The following is a 20,833-nucleotide window of genomic DNA, read 5'->3' as shown; positions in this document are numbered from 1 at the left end:
TTCCTTTATTGTCGTCTTTCCTACATATTTCAAGGCACTCACCTTCACAACATCCCAGACAGACACTATTGCTGGTTGCACCAGACAAAAGAACTTTCAAGCAGACTCATACACAGCACATACAAAAGTGAGATCTTGGCCTCCCAGTCCCATCTGCCAGATTTGACCAGTCTACCTTGCACGTACAGGAATGCCCCGAGTACAGCTCACAGTTTAAAAAGATCTGCCATTGCAGTGACTGAGAGGACACTAAAGAGAATACAAATCTTTTGTAAGATGGGAAGGTAATGTAGCCAATGTTTTTCTCTCCTAAAAGGCTCTTACAATCTTTTAGTTACTTGTCAGACATGTAGATCTACTACTATTCAAATACTGGATGAGCTTCACGGTCCTTTCCAACACAAGCTGCTCTGTGATTCTAGGATTTTCTAAAACAATCAAGATTCAGGTTAACGAAGAAAGAGAAACTGACCTAACAACAAAAGCAATTTGGATATTCTAAGATGTCATATCCCATTTGTTTCTAAATCTAAAAAACAAAAGTCTGAGATACTACTCAGAATGCTTTGGAAGTTGAAAGATCTTTCTTTCTGACGTACGTGAATCAAAATCAAATGCAATTCTTTGTACCATTATCATACTTGAATCAATTATTAGGATAAAGAACAGAAATTCAGAACATGTAGTCACTGTCACCTTGGCTTAAATATCTGCTCAAAAATAGGTATGCATCTGCTGTACACCACCAGCAAAAACATACAACAAAGATGCCATCAGTTTCAGGCAAACTTGCACAAAGATAGCTGAAATTATCCCGTAATGTTTAACATTAAGCTACAACACCAGAGAATCTCTCATTTTGCCACAGCTTACATTCGAAGTTTAAGTAATATTAGAACAAACAGCTCATCAGTAATCTCATTTCAAATATCCAGCTCTAATTAAAAGAAAACCAAGGCCCCTGCCCCTCACCTGGCTGTTTTTTGCTGCTGTTCGGCACTTCTCCGTTGGTCACCGGCTGTTTGGTTGTGACAGTGCTGCCTCCTGACTGGCCGTTTAATACTTTAGGAGTAGATCCCAGGTTTGCAGCTATAACTGGTAACTGCTGACCTCGTTTCAGAAGCTGTTTCTGTTCCTGGTGTCGAAATCGCGGTGGTACTTCACGAGGAGGGTATCGAGGCAAGGTTTGCTGCTGCTGATTGTTGGCTGTGGCCCGCTTGGCATTATTATTAGTGCTGGTTGCTGAGGAAGTGCCGTTAGAGGTGACAGGCTGAGGCTGGCTTACACTTGTCTTGGTTTGTTCTGGCACTACCCCCACCCCCAAAAAAAAGAAAGTTAGACAAAGTTATTCATCAGAACAGTAACTTCAAATACTCAACACTAATTAGATGTTCTTAGATATGTGTATATATCACGCAATTCCAATTCTTTTTCCTGATTATAATTTTAACTCACTCCTCATTACAAGCTCTGTTACCCCATAGTCATACAGCTTTAACAGCACAGATCTGGATGAAGGAATGTCTCGCTGTCCCTTTTAGCAAAGGTAAAGCATGCTACTACTAAGAAACCTACGTTTTTTTCTGACAAATCATAGAATCGGAGAATCCTTGGAGTTGGAAGGGACCTCCAAAAGCTATGTAGTCCAACTCCCCTGCAATGAGAAGGAACACCACAGCCAGATCAAGCTGCCCAGGGCCTGATCCAGCCTCACTTTGAAAGTCTCCAGGGATGGGGTATCAACCACCACTCTGGGCAGCCAGTTCCAGCGCCTCACCACCCTCACTGTAGAATACGTTCTCCTTATATCCAACCTAAATCTACCCTCTTTGTGCATGAAGCCATTTCCCCTTGTACTATCACCACAAAGCCTGCTAAAGATTCTGTCCCCTTATTCCTGTAGCTTCCCTTTAGATACTGAAAAGGCACCACGTTCATATTGGCAATTAAACCTTACATTAAAATATTTAAGTACTAAAAATAGAACTCTTACTCCCATGGGAAACTTAAAAGCGTTACCATATACAAGAAGTCACCACCTCACAGGAAAAGAAGAGGAGGCAAACAGGACACTCAGAATAAAACTCAAGAAGTCACTTAAGACTCAGCAGCTGCTTTGTGTTTTAATGAGGTATTCTATTCAGGCTATTAAAGAAAAATGTGGGTGAGCCATTGTTTCCCAGGAGGTCCTATGGCATGGCACGCATCCTGGAGGTGAGTGGAGCAGCACTCAGCATTCTGACAGCACTGACCTGCTGCTCCCTATTTCACAGCTGGCTGCAGAGGGACAGAACTACGAGGAGCAACTGCCAGACACGAGTCAATTTAATGCATGTATGAGGAATAGAAGGTATTCAAAAGCTCACAGATAAATTGGAGTTGATAAAAATTACTAGCGCTGTATCAGATTCCATTAATTAAGTTATTGCCTATATTCAATAAGCGGATAATTCAGATTCCTTCCTATATGCATCTGAAACACTGTGCATGACAACAAATTTAGATCGAAACTCAATTTCACTAAAACAAATCTTATGCAAGTGCATCTCCATTCCGTGCTTCCAACATTTCCCAATTTAGAAGTGAGAGAACTGAAAAATAACTGAGCATATTTTGTCATTGTCTGTTTCAGTAAATATCTCAGAATCTGTGAACAGCCCAACGCAACATTGGCAATCCCATTTCTGTGGTCCGCATACTGCAATAAGCTCGGAAATTAAGAAAGTTTTCTTCACATATCGCAGTCTGTGCAGCCAATGGCCAGAGCTCAGCTTTGTGATCCATCAGCACGCCTTCTGCCACAACTGACCCATGCTAATTGCAGGGCTTCCTTACAGCTCTCTGCAGCACAGCCCACACCTGAGGCGTGCTGACAGCGAGACAAAACAAGCACTTCTCGCAGCGAGCAAACCGTCACCGCGCCAAGGCAGTCACACAGTGATGGCAATGCTGAAGGTCACACACGGCTCCTGTAGCCCTCTGCACACTGCGTGTCACATTTTTTAGTCTGACTGCCAACTTTGGTGCAAAGTATCCCCCCCAGAAGAGATTTTTAATCCCACATACAACATCGTCAACAAAAGATTCACTTTTCTTCCGTTTCCATTCACATACGATTGCTCCTCCCAGACAAAGTAGAACTGCTTCTACACGACATCATGAGACATCCAAAAAGATGCAAGCAGTAAGTTTAGGGCAGTGCTGCGACACAGCAACGTTAATAATTCACTTTCCTAATTACTGCTGCTTTAAGACTAAGTGCTCACTACTACAATTTAATCGACCTTCAGATCTTCGAACCACTTACAACTGTAAAGGAGTGCACATAACAACCAGGCTGCTTTCTGCCAAGCCACCCTGAAGCTATAAAATCAACAAGAATTCCCAAACAGTTGAAGAAAATTACATCTCTCTCGTATCGTGTATTAATTTCCTTAAGAAATACAGCATTCTTTGTACTTTGATAAGCAAAATAGACAGAAAAATCTTACCAGATTATACAGTTACTCTAAAATGGGTAGAGCTTATATTTGTACACTGATTTCCAACTGAAATTAATCATAAGTGCTTTTAGGTGCAACAGAATTACTTCATCTGCTCTTTCCCAAGCACCACAAAGTTTAAAGCTCCACAATTTATCCTGCCCAACAGTTTCTGCTCCACAACTTCCCAGAAGATCAAATAATAGATAATATTCCAATACGGCTGCTAGAAATTCCAACACTCCTTAATCCTTAGCATTTCTAGTTTCTTATAAACAAGTTGCTTGCTTAACAGCAGTTTTGCACAGCAGCATTCTGTTCTGAACCCCAGTAAAGCAGAGCGCATTATTAGCAGACTATCTATCACAGCTAATTTACTTGTCCAATAACAGCCATTTCACAGAAAGGAATAACACCAAAATCACAGATTTTTTTTATAAAGAACAAACCTCCTGAGAACGCACAGAGCAGGGGATGGTGAAGTTAAAGTTTGCAGAGAGATTCCAAAGACAGACGCTTCCAACTTGTGTTGCTTTCCCACTCTGCAGATTTCATTAGAAAATGGAGGAGAAGCATGGTGTCATTTTACTGCTACAGGAGTGCTGCCTGCCAACTCCTCCTGGAGTAGGGGCCCAGTGACTTAAACTCCCCCTCCAATAAAAAAAAAATGGCAGCTGTCTGAATAACTTCGGTGCAGATGGAAAACAGTTTCTCACTCACACAAAATCAGCTTACAAAGATCAAATCATCCCCTAAACCACACAAAGAGCAGCACCGAGCTGTCATTTAAACGTTTCTTCTCGCTGCTGCTTAAGCTGACCCCTTAAAAATGTATTGTAACACACTCTCCCTGTACGTCATGCCCCAAAGAGTTGTCAGTGCTGGAATGCTGAAGGGCAAACAGAGGAAGTCTGGCTTTCAAGCTGACACACGTAAGATGTAGTGCTAGAATTTTCGTTGTGGAAAAATGGCCGCAGCTGTAAGCTCAGCTAGCTGATCTGGAAAATATCTCACTGTTTGCCAATTCATTAACCCCTGAAGATCCGCACAAAGGTAAGTTAGATGCCATTTATACAGGCAATTTTAGCAGCAAGCACTTACAGCTCTGTCATTTTTTGCTAATTTACATTAATTAATGCAACGTTTAAAAGCTAACGCAAGAGTTTTGGCAACCACGTAAAGAGTCCGGCAGACGAAAAAACGCCCCGCACCCAACACAAACAGAAGGCTCAGTGTGCTCCAGCAATTCTGCTTCACGGGGAAGAAAACGAATAAGAAGTTTCCACGGTGGGAAATATGAGTCAAAGATTTCAATTCCACACCCAGCTATTTTTAAAAGCACTTTCTGTTTCAGTGGCTGATTCAAAGTTTATCCCGTTCTGCAACAGAAGTCAGCCTTTACGCCTGTGCCTTCCACAAAGCAGAGGAATTCTGGAGATCGACAGATGTGTTCAGTTCTAGCTTTACTGTTTTGCAAAGCACAAAAACACTCAGAACAGCCAACTGCCACAGCAGCATCCACACAAACATCAGTGCTCCGCTTTTGTAAATCCTTTCACTACGCCATTATGTATGTAATTAAAGTCCGACTCTAAAAAAAGATCCCCTAATGAAATCTCACATTCTGCAGCAGCCCATCACAATTACTGAAGCGAGCAACAAAAACAAAACTCAAGCATTCTTCTTACACAGCATTTAGCTGTGCTCAGTGTATCGCTGCTCCTGGCTATGGCGTGGTTTGCAGATGCCTGTTTCAGGAGAAATCCCAGGGAAGTGGATTGATTTATCTGTCCCTAGCAGTGCTAACATCAAACACAGCAAAAATACCTATTTTGCGACACCGGAGGGGAATGCCAGAGCAATTGTTGAGTACACTATAGAGCTGTTAAAGAAAGACTTCCAAGTGATGCTCATTCTTTTCTAAAACCCCTGATACAAGAGTACTTGGAGGACACTCGTCAAGATAGGGATTTGTTCTGCTGGCTGTTGCACACAGAAACCCTCGCAGCTACTTGATGCATTCATCGTTAACTCCTGTGAACACCACCTTCCCTCTTTTGATAAAACCAGAGGTATGGAACTAGACAGAATATCTGGGATCCACAGCAATGAAACATGTGCATTTTTAATGACAGTACTACACTGTTAAATGCTATTTGTACTGAAAACATTTACACTGGCACTTTCTTCTCTACTTCCATTCTTAATCCTGAACAGGAAAAAAAAAAATCAGCACCACCGACTGCTTTAGAAGGCACTCCTATAATTTACATGCACACTGACAGCTACTGGTGCAACACTAATTTCTACCTCAGCTAAAAAAACATTTTGGAAACATCCAGGCTACGCTTAAAAATAAGGAACGAAGCTTCTCTGCTTCCCACCCCCTTGGAAGCGGCTACTTTTCTGAAAGAACATAATTCTGAATTATTTAGAGATCCCATACTCTTGTATTTTATCTTCAGCTCATGCACAAAATAAATAATTTAAGACATTAACGCGATGGAAACTTGGAGACTTAATGAAACATTAATTTGCATCCTGCACACAAGCAGGCAGAACAAGGAAAGAGCTAGGTGCAACACAAGCAACAAATTTTGTTCCTACAGAAACTCCTGCAAAAAGTTGCACGTGTGAATCCCACAATGCCCATACTTCTTCAGAGGACTGCCAGCTTGTGCTTCCTTGACAACTCCGAATTCCCACTATGCTTGCTGGAACACCCTTTTAATAACATGGTAACATTACATTTGGAATGTAATACTCTCATTCTATAAACAACCCTAGGTCTCCAAAGAATAAACAAACAAGAGAACTATTTATTTCATCCTTCATAAGAAAGGCATGTTCCCAGTGTGAGGATCCCCCTGGGTGCCCTCCCCTCCCCCAGGCCATGTTCAGCCATTTGCTGCTGCAGGGCTGCCCCTGATGTGACGCCCAGACCGTCTGAGTACACAGGTCAGATGTTCACCCAAAATGGATGTTATTCTTTAAAACTAAGTACTGTATCATTATTCTCCCTCACTATTTTTTTTTTCCCAGACATGGTTTATTAATTCAGAATACAAACAAATACTTGCACAATTCTTTACAACTGGTATATCATTTTAGAGACTTCCTGGTAGGCACAGTGCATCCTGCATCAGTTTGCTGCTCTCACCCCACAGCAGCACTTCCAACACGTTCCACTGTTCAGCAATACCTGCAGCAATGCTGAGCACAGTTTCCAAGCTTCTGTTTCCAACATGGCTCAAGTTAAACTAAACCCAATGTTCCCACAAAAAAAAAAAGCAATTCAAGGAGCTCACCATGCGATTGCCTACGTGATTGTTATTCACTTTCCAACCAACTTAAAAAGAAAGTGAAAATGATTTTTCCACTGCTTATAGAAGGAACAGAGAACTCATAAAACCTACAAACACTGAGAGCAACAGCAGCATTCCCAGCCTGCACCAAACAGCTCCGTTACAGCTTTTACAATACAGACCATTTTGCCAGGATCAACCCTCCACATACAGTAATCAGAACTGGACACAGCAGTTGCTGATATATCAAGTGTTCCTAGCCCCACTTCCATGTAAAATATTTAGAAAATACATTTTGAACAGATCCAGTTGGTGGATCTGTAAGCAGTCAGACTAGAAGAGCAAAAAACCCAAAAACAATTGAGGAGATTGAGGTATTACATATTTGCCTAGTGCTGTGTAAGTACTTAAGAATAGAAAACAGGAAGATGAGAAAAATTCCAGCTCCAGGAAGAAACCATTCCCTTCACTCTTTTATTTGTGGCAGCTTTTTGAAATCTCACAGATGCAATTTTCCAGTAGCTTTCAGCTGAGCCACGTGATTCACCATATTTAAAAACGCAGAAACATTGCACAGAGAGAAAACTCTAAAGTAACTTACCTTTGATTTTTTGTTCAATGGCCTAGAATAAGAAAGAAGAAGCGTCAGTGATTTGCACAGATAAGAGGAAGAGCCACATGTACACATGCCACTTACACAAGCAACGTTAGCTTTTGACTTTCCTCCTTTTAAATTATTTTTAAATTATTTTATAATCTCCAACAGAACCTTCTACTTCTCCCTAATCAACCTGTGCCTATTATTCCTCATGCCTAGAAAGCTGCTAAAATGTTAAGAGAAGACAAAATTAATTTGAAAGATAAGCATGTGAAACAGACTAAATTAAACTTACAAATTAGCCTGTTTGAAGTGAGTTAAAAACTGTGCCTGGAAGCAAGGAAGCCCCAGACACTTCTCATGCAGAATACAGCAGGGAAACAGAGAGGAACATGGAAATCTAAAGCAGGCAAAGTAAATGCCAGAGCTTTCAGTCTTTCATTTCCACAATTCAATTTGTTGCTCCTGTGACAGTGGCAAGATAGGAGATCTGCTGGAATAAAGTCTCCTGCAATAAAAATGAGGACAGAAACATCTCTTGCATGGGAACACATTTTAATGGTGTGGCTTTACCTAGAAAAGTGAAACAGGCTTCAGAAAAGATCTCTCAGAAGCAGAAATCAGTTCTTCCCAGCTGAAGAGTCTTAATTATCACTTCTAAAATGCATCATCTTGCTAAAGCAGAATGAGACTTAATCTAATAGGGTTACTTTGGTAACTGTACATAACCTGTCTTAACTGTGGCACTGCACGTATTCATATGACACAGTGAAGTCACTTGCAGCAATATTTAGGCTTTGATTATCTCTAGTTAAAACTGTGCGAGGGAAAAAAAGGCAGAGCATGTGCACATGAAAAAATGCAGTCATTTGATGTCAGCTTTGGTTAGGTTTAGATATCAGCACTCTTAGGGCTTACATGGAAATGATACTCCTGACACTTTGGTGTCACATCCTCACTTCTCTGGAAATTAACAGCACATCAACAGAAAGGCACTTCTTCAATTTCTTAAACCAGCAAAGGCACTTACAAAAATTTGCTATGCTGTCTAAATACAGCCTCACACTCCCAAGAAAGATTTATTTTCATAAAAATTATGCTGTTACGGATTGATAAAGATAACTACACTAGGAGGTCTGCAAAATCTCCTCTGAGGAAACTCCACTGTCCTAAAGGTAATGCTCACCCACTGGAATAAAGAGAGCAAAGTAAAACCAATGGCTGCTTATATCAATGCCTCTAAAAACCACATCCCACTCATCTCCAGTTTGCCTGCTCACCCTTATCACCCTGACTCCAATATCAGGGCTTCTCTTCCTCACTCGCCAAAAGGCAGCTGCAGCAACCTGTGGCTGCTACATAACACAACTCTTCATTATGCTGACTTTATTTAACCAATATGGTTAACAGAAAAATCATATTGAAGCCTTGGGAAGTTTCCCATGCACTTGGATCTGCAGGATAGTTTATGCATAACAGCTGGTTCTGAACACTTGCTCCCAAGCATTTTTTTTATGGTCATAAAAAGGAGTATGGAATCCAAAGGTTGACGTCCTGCAAAATCTGCTCTGCACCAGGGTGCAAGAACCACTCAAAAGGACAGAAGTTCTGCAAGCCAAGTGCCACACATCTGTGACCACTGCTGATCTCCTACAGCACTGTCTTTTAGTTTCAATTTTTAAAAGACTACAGTATGCACAAAAACAAGCACTAGCTTTCCCTTCCATTAGCTGGTGCATGGTCATGTGCTTTCAAGCTTTGCTTGCAAGCCCAAGACTGATAACACCAAACAGTGAGTTCTGAAGAGATCAAACAGAAAAAGACTACAAGATAAAATGAGCAGTTTTGGGCAAACTGAAACTACTCACAAATACGAAGGAGCAGATAAAAATCCCTCAGAACATTTGAGGGCTAATTTAATAAGTTTGCCATTTAAACCTATAATCAAACCACATCAGTACTAGATTATTTTACTCTTTCTTGTTTTCTTTTAAACAGTTAACTGGCCGTTTGTTACTGCCGCTTCTCAGAGAGAGATCTGTAATGCAGATCAAGCTCAAGCTTTTCCAGGAACACAAATGACCACCCCTACAGCATCAGATAGCTTCTTGCTCCATAGGAACTTCTAACAATTCCTGATGGATGAAGTCCAGATATGTAACACTGTGCTAAGTCAGCATCCAGCAAGTAAACGAAGCCACATGGCTTAGGAACAGTTTAACAAGTACTCCATGAGCAGAAAAACAAACCCAAATTTTCAAGTTTGGTCTCTTCATTAAAAAAATACATATTTATGCTTTTAATTCTTCTAAATGTTACATTCAAGCATACACACAAGTCTTTCAAACTTGTGAAAATATTAAACTTTGGGGGCTACAGAGAACCTCTTAAAAGATTTACATTCTTCAAGTAAACCAGCTGCCTTTCAACCTCGGATTAAAAATTTCAAGAGGAAAATGAGTTATACTTTTACAACTGAGACCCAAAAATTACTGTGCAGTTTTGCTGTCAGCTACTGAAAAGATGAGAGAAGCTCTCCTTTTGGAACACGAGCAAACACCTCACCTTTTCCAGAAGCAGCCTTTTCATACGATTTAAATTAGATTTGCCGTAAGATTAGACATGCCTAATTTCCCATAAGTGCACAGGGAACACCTTTGTTTAGGCCAACAAACAGGGAGAGCTGACAGAGGAAGCTTTCAACCTGAGACCAGAATCAGCAACGTGAGCGGTCATCTCAGAAGAATATTTAGTCTCTAAATAATCTGTACACAAAGCCAGTTAAGATGTTCAAGATGTCAGTTACCATTACATAACTGACAGCACATATAAAGCATTAAAAAAAATTAAGAAAACACTGTTGTTAAAGAACTGACCACACAATATTTACTACTAATGAAGCAAAATCCACAAGTACCCTTTTCTTTTTTTTAACTCAACATACCTTTTTTTGAGCAGCTTCCTTCTTCTTCTTGTCTTCTTTTCTCTTTTTCCTTTCTTCCATCAACTGTTCTTCCTCTTCTTGCACTAAATCCCTGAACCACACAGTTGGTAATTAACTCTCCCAAAATACAATCTGTACACACATACATTCATTTTAGAACAATTATTTCAGAGAGACCCAAAAGGAACTGAGAAATATTATCCAATTAGAAGCAAGACTCCCACAGGGACAACGTACTTTCACTGCAAATCACAAGTGACAAAACTTTTAAGGGCAGCTGCAGTGCCAAAGCACATACAAGACTTTTTTCCCCCCCCTCCCAAGCTCTCCCTGTTGTTGTGAATCAGAGCCTGAGCTCTTGCACATCACGTTTCCCACTGCCTCATACCTTGTTTCTGACCCAGCATGAACCAGGCTGTGGGCAGCTCCCCAGCCATGCACACCGCCTCTATCAACCCCAGGCAGGCATCTGCAGCACTCACACATCTCATACACTGCCTCTGCCAACAACCAAGCAACACAAACCCATTTTGTTGCCAAAGATTGAGCTAATTCAGCTGGCTGTGTATGTGTACAGATGCTACTGCTGACTTAAAGGACATAGGAACAAGCAGGTATCAACTGAAGAGCATGGTCAGAGCAGAGATTTCAACAGCAGTGCAATTTTAGAGCTCCTAAACTGAGTGACAAAACTCTAACTTGTAGTAACAGGCTTTGCTTTCACATGTCATTAATTTAAATTCACTTAATATAAAGTTTCAGATGCTAAAACAGGCTTTGCAGTAACACCATTTCCCAGATTATGCAGGACTCTTCAAGTCAGACCTTAGTACATAAAAACAGTACAGAAAATATGGAGAGTATCAAAAGCAGGAAAAAGTCAAGGCAAACAAGCTATCTGTGTCAGTAGGAACTAATAACAAACTGTATTTCAATGTCATGCCTGAGAGACACAGTGATTATTGATGAGGACAAGAAGGAAATCTACACAAAACCACAATGGGTAGAAAAGACCAGGAATCAGCAGACAAAACAAGGATTTGGGCTAATCATGCAAAAAAGCTCATGACAAAACAAAATGCACAAAGATCAACGCGTTGTTTTTATTCTGATACCTGAAACAAGAGCTCACAAAAAGGCAGGAGGATTCTAAAAATCAAGAAAACAGCAATGAAGCCAAATATAAAAAGGGAGGTGGCAGCAGCTCGCACCAAACACTTAAAGGCAGAGGAAGCCTACCAATGCCTGCTTACTTCAGTGTCTGAGATTCAGACAGTAAAGAATTTGTATTTCCTAGAAAGCCTGCTTATAAAGCTACTTTGCCATGTCAGGTTTAGGAGTGTTTAAAGCTGGAGGGCTTTGAAGCTTCTAGCTTGGATAAGACTAACAGCCACCCAACAATAACAACAAAACAAGGCTGAAAATATTTTGCAGCCCTCTTCCTGAAGCACACATAGGCTGCCACAAACACCCTGATATGCAGAGCCCTAATGCTTGGTCCAGCACACACCGCCCTCTCACTGAGCCAATCATGTTCTCCAAACACCTCCTAATTTCTAGCATGCTTTGAACAGGATGTGGGAACAAACTCCAAGAGTGTTGACAAAGCAAAGGAAGAAGACACCTCATTTACTCCATGAATCAATTCCAGAACAGAAGCAGCCCTTACTCTCACAGTAGCATTCACAAGCAGCCAGCTCTGTCCCAGCACTGCCCATGCTTTGTGCCCCATCAGCTGGAGTTCCAGAAGAGCTTGGGTTCCTGGCTGTGTGCAGCTCTCGGGCAGTACAACTGAGCAGTCACTCATGTCATTTACCACAGAGAAAGGAAAAGCTGAGAAACAACTGAGAGAAGTGAATCTACATCCAGATGGGGACAAATGACCTTGTCAGGCATATCTCTCCAGTGTTCAGTTCAATGCTCAGAAAATCTCTTTTTCTGTCTTTGCCATGTATTTCATACACTATGCAAAGCAGAACAGGAGAGAAGATTTTATCACAGTTCCATCATCTGGCAGCAAGATTCATTGAGGACTGTCTTAAAACATAAAAACTAATCTGCAATTAGGTATTCATAATCTTCCACGGATAACTAAGAGCTTAGTCACGTAACTGCAGGAAACAGTCACAGCACCAGTTTGCTTTAAAGCCATCCCTTAGATGCCATGCAAATTTGGGGTAATGATTAACCTGCAATGACATCTGCATGCCATGTATGTGACACATGTTTTGTCCATCCTCGTCTTGCACCCTGAGAATGTGCAATCAAACTGAAATCATCCAGGTTCTAGAAGAAAGCTGCAGCACTGTAAGAGGCACACGCTATGCAAAGCAGTATTTTCACAACAAAGAAATGACTCATCAGTCCTGCTACAACTAAGTCAAAACGATTACAGTTTGAGACTACAAATGTTACCAACTAACACACAGTTACCTCCGGATTACTCTACCACAGCACTGTTTTCCTACAGGAACAATAGAATTCCTAAATTATAACAACAATCATTCCATTTTCATGTATTTAAGTTGCCTCTACAGGCAAAGCCAGCTCAGAAGGCAGACACCATGATCAGTGTGCAGCAGGGCCCTACACAACCCAGCACAGCGCCTACCTGTAGGTTGTTCCTAAGAGCACTGCATTACCTTTATAATGTTACGTTTCAGTGACTGAAAAGCGAAACTGACCCACCGTGCAGTTAATTAACACTAAAGCCCTTACTGCCCATCCTCTTTGTTAAAAACACCAATTTTTTGAGGAAGGCACTCTTACTACCACTACCCTCTCCCTTAAACCTAAAATACAAATTTAATTTGCCTATTAAGCTATCAGTCTAAAGCAGACTCCTAAGTTTCCACCTCCATCAGCTGAAAGAACAAGTTTATTTTATTTCTAACACATAATTGCACAGCCCTATCAGCAGATACCAAGTGCCACAGGTTACATAGCCAGTTGCAACATCCATTAAAATACACAAGTAACAAGCAACATTTTAATGCCACGTCCTGAGAAACAGAAACGTTAGACAGTATTTCCTTTGCACCATCCTGCAATTGACTACCTCCCTATTCCTGACTGGTATTCCAATTTTAGGTAACTGTCTACTCCGCAATACTGTGTGGCACCTAACATGAAACACAGAGATAAGTAACAAGACACAAACAGAAGAACAAATGCCCTCGCTGAGCTCTTCCCTGCATCCAGGTAGGTGCATTCCACTGATGGAGCTCAGGGACAGAGCTGGCAGCAGCATGCCTGGCCCCCCTTGTAACTGCATCTCACTCAGCACAACTCCCATTTGTATAAGGAGAAAAACATACCAAAATTCTTTCACTCATTTAAGCCATTAAAAAAAAAAAACCACACACACAAAGCAAAACAACCAACAACTGGTTATCTACTCAAATGGCTGCATCACTTTTACAATATAGAGAAGTGCCTTGTGATTCCGGGTGACGTGAGATCCAGTCTTTTAGTCCATTCCTATTATCACTGTGCCATTTATGTGGAGGGCAGCTACACTCTGACCTCTACAGTCAGCATTCATCACTATTTCTTTAAGTTACGACAGTGCCAACTTCACACTTCATTTTCTGTTTGGCTTCACTTGTTATTCATAATTTGAAGCAGTTGTAATTTTTCAAATGTAAACAGCCCAGCTCCTACTTACATCATATTTTACTTCTAACTTTAATTCTTCCGAAAGGTTCTAATGATGCCTATGCTAAAAAGCTCCAGCTTGGCACTGTAAAAATGCCAAAACAGAGAAGACTGTTAGACATGTTTAGCTGCTGTTCTTACACTACAAGAAAATCAAGCATACCCATATTTTTTCTGAAAGACATAATGAGGATTCAGTGATCAATGTTTGTACAGCACCCTATCTTTGCTCTTATAATTTGCAAAAGGGAAGATGTTACGCCACAATAAAATTACAATTCTTGTCACCCTACTGAGGGAATCACCATTACAAGAAGAATTCTGACACAAATTAAGATCTAAGACTCTCCCTGCATTATTATGAACACAGTGTCTCAGAGCCAGAAGCACACAGTGCACACACACAGCAAATGTCAGCGCTGAAAGCAAACAAGGTGCCATCTCACCACTAGCAGCAGTTATCCAGCATTCACCAGAACCAAACTACTTCTGTAAGAGAACTGCATTAATTGGGCTTTGAGATTCTTCAAGCTAACGCTAGCAGTTAGAATTCATCCTTCAAATGCTTCTGAAGATGTCAGCAGTGTTACAGATGCTCACACAGCGTTTGCTTGCCAAGCAAATACCTCCTCAACTCACTTTCAAACCCAATTAAAGTCTCACTGCCCCACAAGATGGTGCTAGCACATTTTTAAAGACACTGTTAACGACAGTGGAAAATGCTTTTAGAAGCAGCATGGCTGTGCAGGGCTTCTCCCAGAGGTGTACATCTTAGGTTGACTCTGAAGCTCTCTGAACGCTGAGCTGAAGATTTCGGAGTGCTCTGTCCCTGCACTAAGCACACTGTGCCCACAGCTCCCAGCACAGGGCACCTCACGCTGCAGGAAGGAGACCAGGACCCAACCGGCCCTCGGTGGCCCTGAGCTAATACCTGAAAGGAAAAGATATTTATTAATAACTGAACCAAAAGCATTATCCATCAGCCCACTTCTTAGAGGACAGCATCACTCAGGACGCTGCATCACCAGACATCAGCTCCTGCCTTAGGCGTTTCGGGATTTCTGCCCTCTATAACTTCATGACTACACTACTAAACATAAAAGGGATCAGGAGTGATTACATACAGTTCTGAAACCGCTCCAAAATTCACAGTGATATATTTTTTTTCTTTATTTATTTTTTTAGTCTACCATTTGCTTATCTTCTAGTTATAAATTAACCTGCAACACTACAGGAGGAAAACTACACATAAAAAAATGGAGTTGAAACAACGTTCACACTTCTGCAAAGGCACTGAGCATGTAGGCATGCACCACATATCCATGTGATGGCATTACATACAGGCTTCCAAACATACTGCCAGAACTTAGAACATTTCTATTTCTGCTGTATTCTGACCTGATAGTTTGCTAATATATTTTTTAAATAGTGCAATCATATAGAGGTGACAGTAAAATTATTTCTCAGTTTCTCAAAAACAGTAGCTAACTTTTCTATATAAGAACCAATTAGAAAAGATGTCCTTTGGTTAAAAATGGATCCTTTTGTTCCCCTTTTTATGCTTCCCGCAAAACAGTGCATCACAACAAAAGGAACACTCTACAAGTTCATGGCACAGAAGCCATCACTCTGAAGTTCACAAAAACCCAGTACGTTACACAGGAGCAAAGAAAGCCACTGATGAGGAAACCACTGAATTAGAGATGCTGCATCCGTGCTCTTTCCAGCTATTAATGTATAGAAGAGGTGCTGCCAAGCTATAAACTGATACTTCGATGCATAACTGATTGGCAAATGGGTGCCAGCCACTTTCTTTTCTACTTTTAAAATACCACAGTGTTCAAATTATCACCGTAAAAGTGACAGAAATTCAACTAGCACATCTACCACTAACAGCTGTGTGGAATACACTCACCTTTCCCATTCTTCTCATGCAGAAGCTGGTTCAACAGAACTACATTCCGAACTACAACAACTGAAAACACACCATAATTCCAGAATAATATTTTCCTTACGTTTTGTCCCTGAGGCTTCATTCCAGATTAGGGTCTATCATACTCACTGCTACACAAGCAGATAAATCTCTTTCCCAACAAGTCTGTCACCCAAATATACAAGACTTCAGCAGCTGCAATAAACAATCCCTACCTTCATTACAAGTGGGAAAGCAAAGAACTATTAAACTGCTCCTCCTTAAGCAAACTGGTCATACAGGATATCTCTCACAGAGGCATGGACGTGAATGCTGACTGTTCCAGTCCACCACCTTCACCATACAGCCATTCATCCCTTACAGCTTCAGTGTTATTAACGCAGAGCCAAGATACTGCAAGATGGGTTTGGTAAGAGCAAATTGCCTTATGGGGACAACCTGACAATTGCACGAGCTCAAAAAAAGCACCCACTTATTGGGTAGATGAGAAAGCAAGGTACCATTTTGTCTAAGCATCTCTGAGTGTTCTGAAAGGGTGCTGCATCTTTGCAATAAGCTCTTCCCGTTTGACTGCAGAAGTTTAATGGAAAAAAATGAAACAAAAACCCTGCTCTCCCAACACAGAAAATCAAGTGCTCAAGTATCAGCAGAAACTGCTGCACTTCTCACTCTGATTCTCATACCTATGCCTCTATCGTTGAGCCATCTCATCTTTTTTCTAAAGCAAATAAGGAAAGCCTCATGGAAAGATGGTTGTTAATCTAACACACAAGAGAGAAAAAAAAAATCACATAGCAGAAACTTAGTAGAATATGTGGATGAGATCTAGAGGTATACATGATGTCAGGCAGAGTCAATTCCCCCAGAACACAGAGAGCCTGCAGCCGATGGAGCAGAAATGGGTGAATGAAAGCCATACTGTGAGCCTTTCCTGTGATTTGCATGCTTAGGAAGAGTCAAACTCATGTGCTCAGGAATGAAATTGTAAATGTATTTCAAATATTTACCTTCTCTCAGTTCCACATAAGTGAGGCAGGAAAGCCCTGTTTACCAAACAGAATTAAGAAGTTATTTCTTAAAACAGAAGTACTGAATGTTTTTTTGCACTCCTCCTCATCTTAACCAAACTTAAGCTGCATTCCTCTGGTTAATAGTGGAGGGTTACACACTCGTTCAGTGGCAGACTGAACAGGTGACGTTTCTCTTGTAATATGCAACAACAAAAAGTGCAACGCATTGATTTGAGTTACTTTGAGTCACGCACTGTGCTTACTTCTAAAGCAGAAAATACTCCCAGTCCTCTGCAAAAGTGCATTTTAGACAAGATGCTGACCCAACAAAGACCCTTCTATGAAAGGCCAAGTATGCCGAATTTCTAAACCTGAGGTTAAAAGTCATCACTCTAACTGGATAAGCTGTCTGTATTAACAGCTGTAATGCTTATTCTATCACAAACCAATAGCCTAAGCCAATATTCTTACTGAGATTAAAAACCAATTTAGTTACGAGCATAAACTCCAAAGGGAATTGCAGAACTGACATGCAGCAACGCCGACATCCCACAGAACTCACAGACTGTATATACACTCCACAATTTTACATTAAGACAAACTCGTAGTATAGGTCAATTTACCTTTCCCAGAGAAAGATATTTGCTCTTCTACAATTGACTAGGTCACTGCCAATTTAATAAGATCATAGATAATGACAGGAGAGAAAGAGCGACAGCTATCTGTAGAGTTCTGCAATACTAATGCAGTTATCAAGCCTATGCAGAGCAGGCACGCTGTGCCAAGCTGTGTTCCCACACAGTAAAAACATTCTCACAAAGAAGAAACCCAATAGAAGAAAGTTTTCTGACAATAACTGATATATTAATGTTAAAACAGAAAAAAAGCTCTGAATATTTTAAATGAGTAAAACAAATACCTGTGTCAGAAAACCGAGAACCGCTTCATATCAGAAGTGAACCTTGATCTGCTCCCACTGCCCACAGGCACCTCGTTTACACAGCTCTGGTTTACTTTCACCTCTTTATACTATCTCTGCTGCCAGTATGACAGGAGAGCTCACAGTTAAGTCAACAGATCTTTGCATTCTTACAACTAAGACTTAACACATAATACATACTTTTTTTTTTTTTTTTTTTTTAAATTTATCACCATATCTAAAGAATACATTTCTGAAATTGCTTCTGGTATCAATTACGTGGCGAGTGCTTTGTACAGAATGATAATGATTTAATTATGGTTTTTTACACTGTTTTGGAATCTTTGGAGGACAGATTACTTGAAAAGCTGTACTTTGATTACTTAAAAAATTGCAATTTACTATTCAAGTAAAGCCAGTTTAACAATGACCCTCACATTATTCCCAGCATATGGCTTTCACTTAATCTTAAAGATTCTGTGTAAGTTACATAAATACCATCAATAAAACAAGAAAATTATTCCTACTTAAGCACACTACCAAAAAAAAAAAAAAAACCACCAAAGACATACACTGACAACAGAGGGAAGCCAATCAGTTTTCACAGTGGAATTGGAAATCAATCTGAAAGTTCAGGACTGATCAATCACAGTAAGCAAGAAAACCACAGGCTACCAGGAGCTGAAACTAGCAATCTATCAGCTACATTCAGGTTTTCAGCATATTTCAAATGGCCTTCATGAAAGTCCCTATAAGGTCTAATTGAAAAAGAATACATTGCATAGAAAGGGAGGACAAGAGTAGAAAACAAAGAGCATATGACAAATACTTGCAAGAATGTGACTGCACCAGAAACAGTGCAAAAGAAATAATTTCTTAAATTCAAAAGTGACGTACAACTCACACAAAATCCCCAATTCAACGTAACTCCTTACTGTTGAGCTAAGCATTTGAAAAGGAGCTGCCCATTCTGTAAAATGCTGCAATAAGGACTGCACACCAATTAGAAATTTCCCGCCTTTTAACTCTTAATGGAGAGAGAAGCAAAAACCCAATATTTACATGGCAGTTTATTTCAGTTCAAAGCCAGTTGTTTTTTTTTCCCCCCCCAAACCAGTAATTTCTTGCTTCTCAACAACATTAGCCTGAACTACATAGGAAAAAGAGCAAAAACAAAACAAAAACAACAACCAAAACCAAACCTCACCTTCATTAATTTTTGGAATACTGTTAGGTTCAACTTAGGACAGAATGCCAAGTTGTTTTTCTCTTCATAAGCGTTCTATCCTATTGAAGAAATTCAATTATAGAATCTGACGCTGTATGTAAAAGAAACCACATTAAAAGTGCTCAGCCTATTGAACTAAAATCACAGAAACACCTCAATGCAATAGCAGGACGTATTTTCAAATTATACTTTTATTAAAGCCTTACAACTAGCCTGACATTAAAGGCCCAGATCAAACCCACAGCGCTTCCAGCCTTAGGCCGACCCGCGCCCTGCACTCAGGAAGGGATTCAAGCATCTTACCTGCTTAGTTTTCTTTCGACTTCTTTGGTAGCTTTAGCTTCCAACTCTCTGGAACAGAAAGCGATGTTGGTTCCCATGTCAACAACAACAACGCGGCAAGAAGCAACGACCCAACCCGCGGGGCGCCGAGCCGCGCCCGCAGCGCAGCGCAGAGCCGCGCAGCACAGCGCAGCACAACGCGCCCCATGGCGGCCGGCAGCGCGGGGGACACACGGAGCGCCGGGCCGTCAGCCGGGGGCAGCAGGGCACTGCGGGGCGGGAGCGGAGCCCGAGGAGCCTTCCCTGCCACGCATCCCGCGCTGAATTGTTCGCGGCGCTTCAAAGAACGCGATTCTGCTGCATCACTGAAATTTGGGAACCCGACTCAAACCCGGCCGCCACAATTCCCCCCTCAGCTCCTCCGATCCCTCCCCAGCTCCTCGGCCCGCGCACGGGCTGTGAGTGCGGGGCGGGAGCGGAGCGAACGGCTCCGGGCCGGGAGGGCAAAGCTCAGCCGCGGAGCGCTCCGCCGCGCCTCCTCCCGCGCCCGAGGCCGCTCCCGCCCGCCGGGTGGGCCGAACCCGTCCCGAGCCCCGCAGCCGGGCGGGGCCGCGCCCGCCGCCCCGAGCCCCCCTTCCCCCGCCGCCGCCTCCCGGCCCCTCCCCCGCCCGCCGCCCAGGACCCCGCTGGCGCCTCAGCCCGGCGGCGCCCGCCCTTCCCGCCGCCCGGCCCCGCCCGCTACCTCATGTATGTAAAGTGCTCGGAGTCCGGCCCGGCGTGGCTGCGGCCCGGGCCCGGCGCTGGCGCGGCGGCTCTAGGCGGCCTGGGCCCGGCACTGCGGAGCGGGAGGGCCCGGCAGCTGCTGCTGCAGCACCGCCGCCATTTCCTGCCTCCTAACCCGGCCGGGTCCGGCCCCGCCGCACAGGAAGCGAAACCCCGCCCCCGGAAGCGCTTCCGGGTCGCCGCGCTCTCCCAACATGGCGCCGTAGCGACCGCCCTAGCAACGGGGCGGGGTGGCGAAGCGCCCTCGGTTAGGTCGGGGCCCGTCTCGGACCGAGGCCTCGGCGGTAGATCTCAACAGCGCTCGTTCCCTTTGAGCAGCTTATTGCTTAGGGGTGCCGTGTGTCAGTGCACTTCTTACTAACCTTGAAAGTACACACCGAAGTCTAAGCATTCCTTTATGAAACATCCCATAGAAAAGAACAGCCACATCCCTGAGGATTGCAAGATGACACGCAAATAGGAAAATTACACAGATTTCCACCGATATTTTTCCCTTCGTGTCACAGTTCTTTCTGTTCCTGGGCACTCCTGATTCAGCTCTGCTCTGAATTTTGAGGAAACAGTAACCACTAAAACTGATGGAAAAGAGTTAATGTCCAAGTATGTCCATGAAGTATGACAGTGCTTCTCTTACTCTTCCACAAACTTCATTAAGTCGAGGGAAGGAACTGAAAAGCACCCAGCACTCACAA

At 42.2% G+C, this 20,833-nt stretch overlaps 1 protein-coding gene across 13 annotated transcripts in view; it reads right to left on the bottom strand.

Annotated features, from left to right (window-relative positions):
- Positions 1–20,155, bottom strand: part of TNRC6A (trinucleotide repeat containing adaptor 6A) — a 42,965-nt gene extending 22,810 nt beyond the window's left edge. For 5 of the 13 annotated variants that reach the window (XM_042863954.1, XM_042863955.1, XM_042863957.1 and 2 more), the window contains exons 1-6: positions 20,101–20,155; positions 19,380–19,427; positions 16,927–16,962; positions 10,330–10,420; positions 7,389–7,410; positions 973–1,308 (exon numbers count right to left, since the gene is read on the bottom strand). In XM_042863954.1, coding sequence (XP_042719888.1) covers positions 973–1,308; positions 7,389–7,410; positions 10,330–10,420; positions 16,927–16,962; positions 19,380–19,427; positions 20,101–20,105 — 538 coding nt within the window. In that variant the 5' untranslated portion in view covers positions 20,106–20,155. Of the gene's footprint in view, positions 1–972; positions 1,309–7,388; positions 7,411–10,329; positions 10,421–16,926; positions 16,963–19,055; positions 19,168–19,379; positions 19,428–20,100 lie in introns of those variants that run through there. The other 8 variants (XM_042863956.1, XM_042863963.1, XM_042863965.1 and 5 more) reach the window with 5 other exon arrangements.
- Between the last annotated feature and the right edge of the window lie 678 nt (positions 20,156–20,833).

This window comes from Lagopus leucura, unplaced genomic scaffold (assembly GCF_019238085.1).
Source record: "Lagopus leucura isolate 7727_CA_CO unplaced genomic scaffold, USGS_WTPT01 Super-Scaffold_760, whole genome shotgun sequence".
Taxonomy (NCBI): Eukaryota; Metazoa; Chordata; class Aves; order Galliformes; family Phasianidae; genus Lagopus; species Lagopus leucura.
The sequence above is the reverse complement of the archived record's forward strand: the minus strand, read 5'-3'. Positions and strand labels throughout refer to the sequence as shown.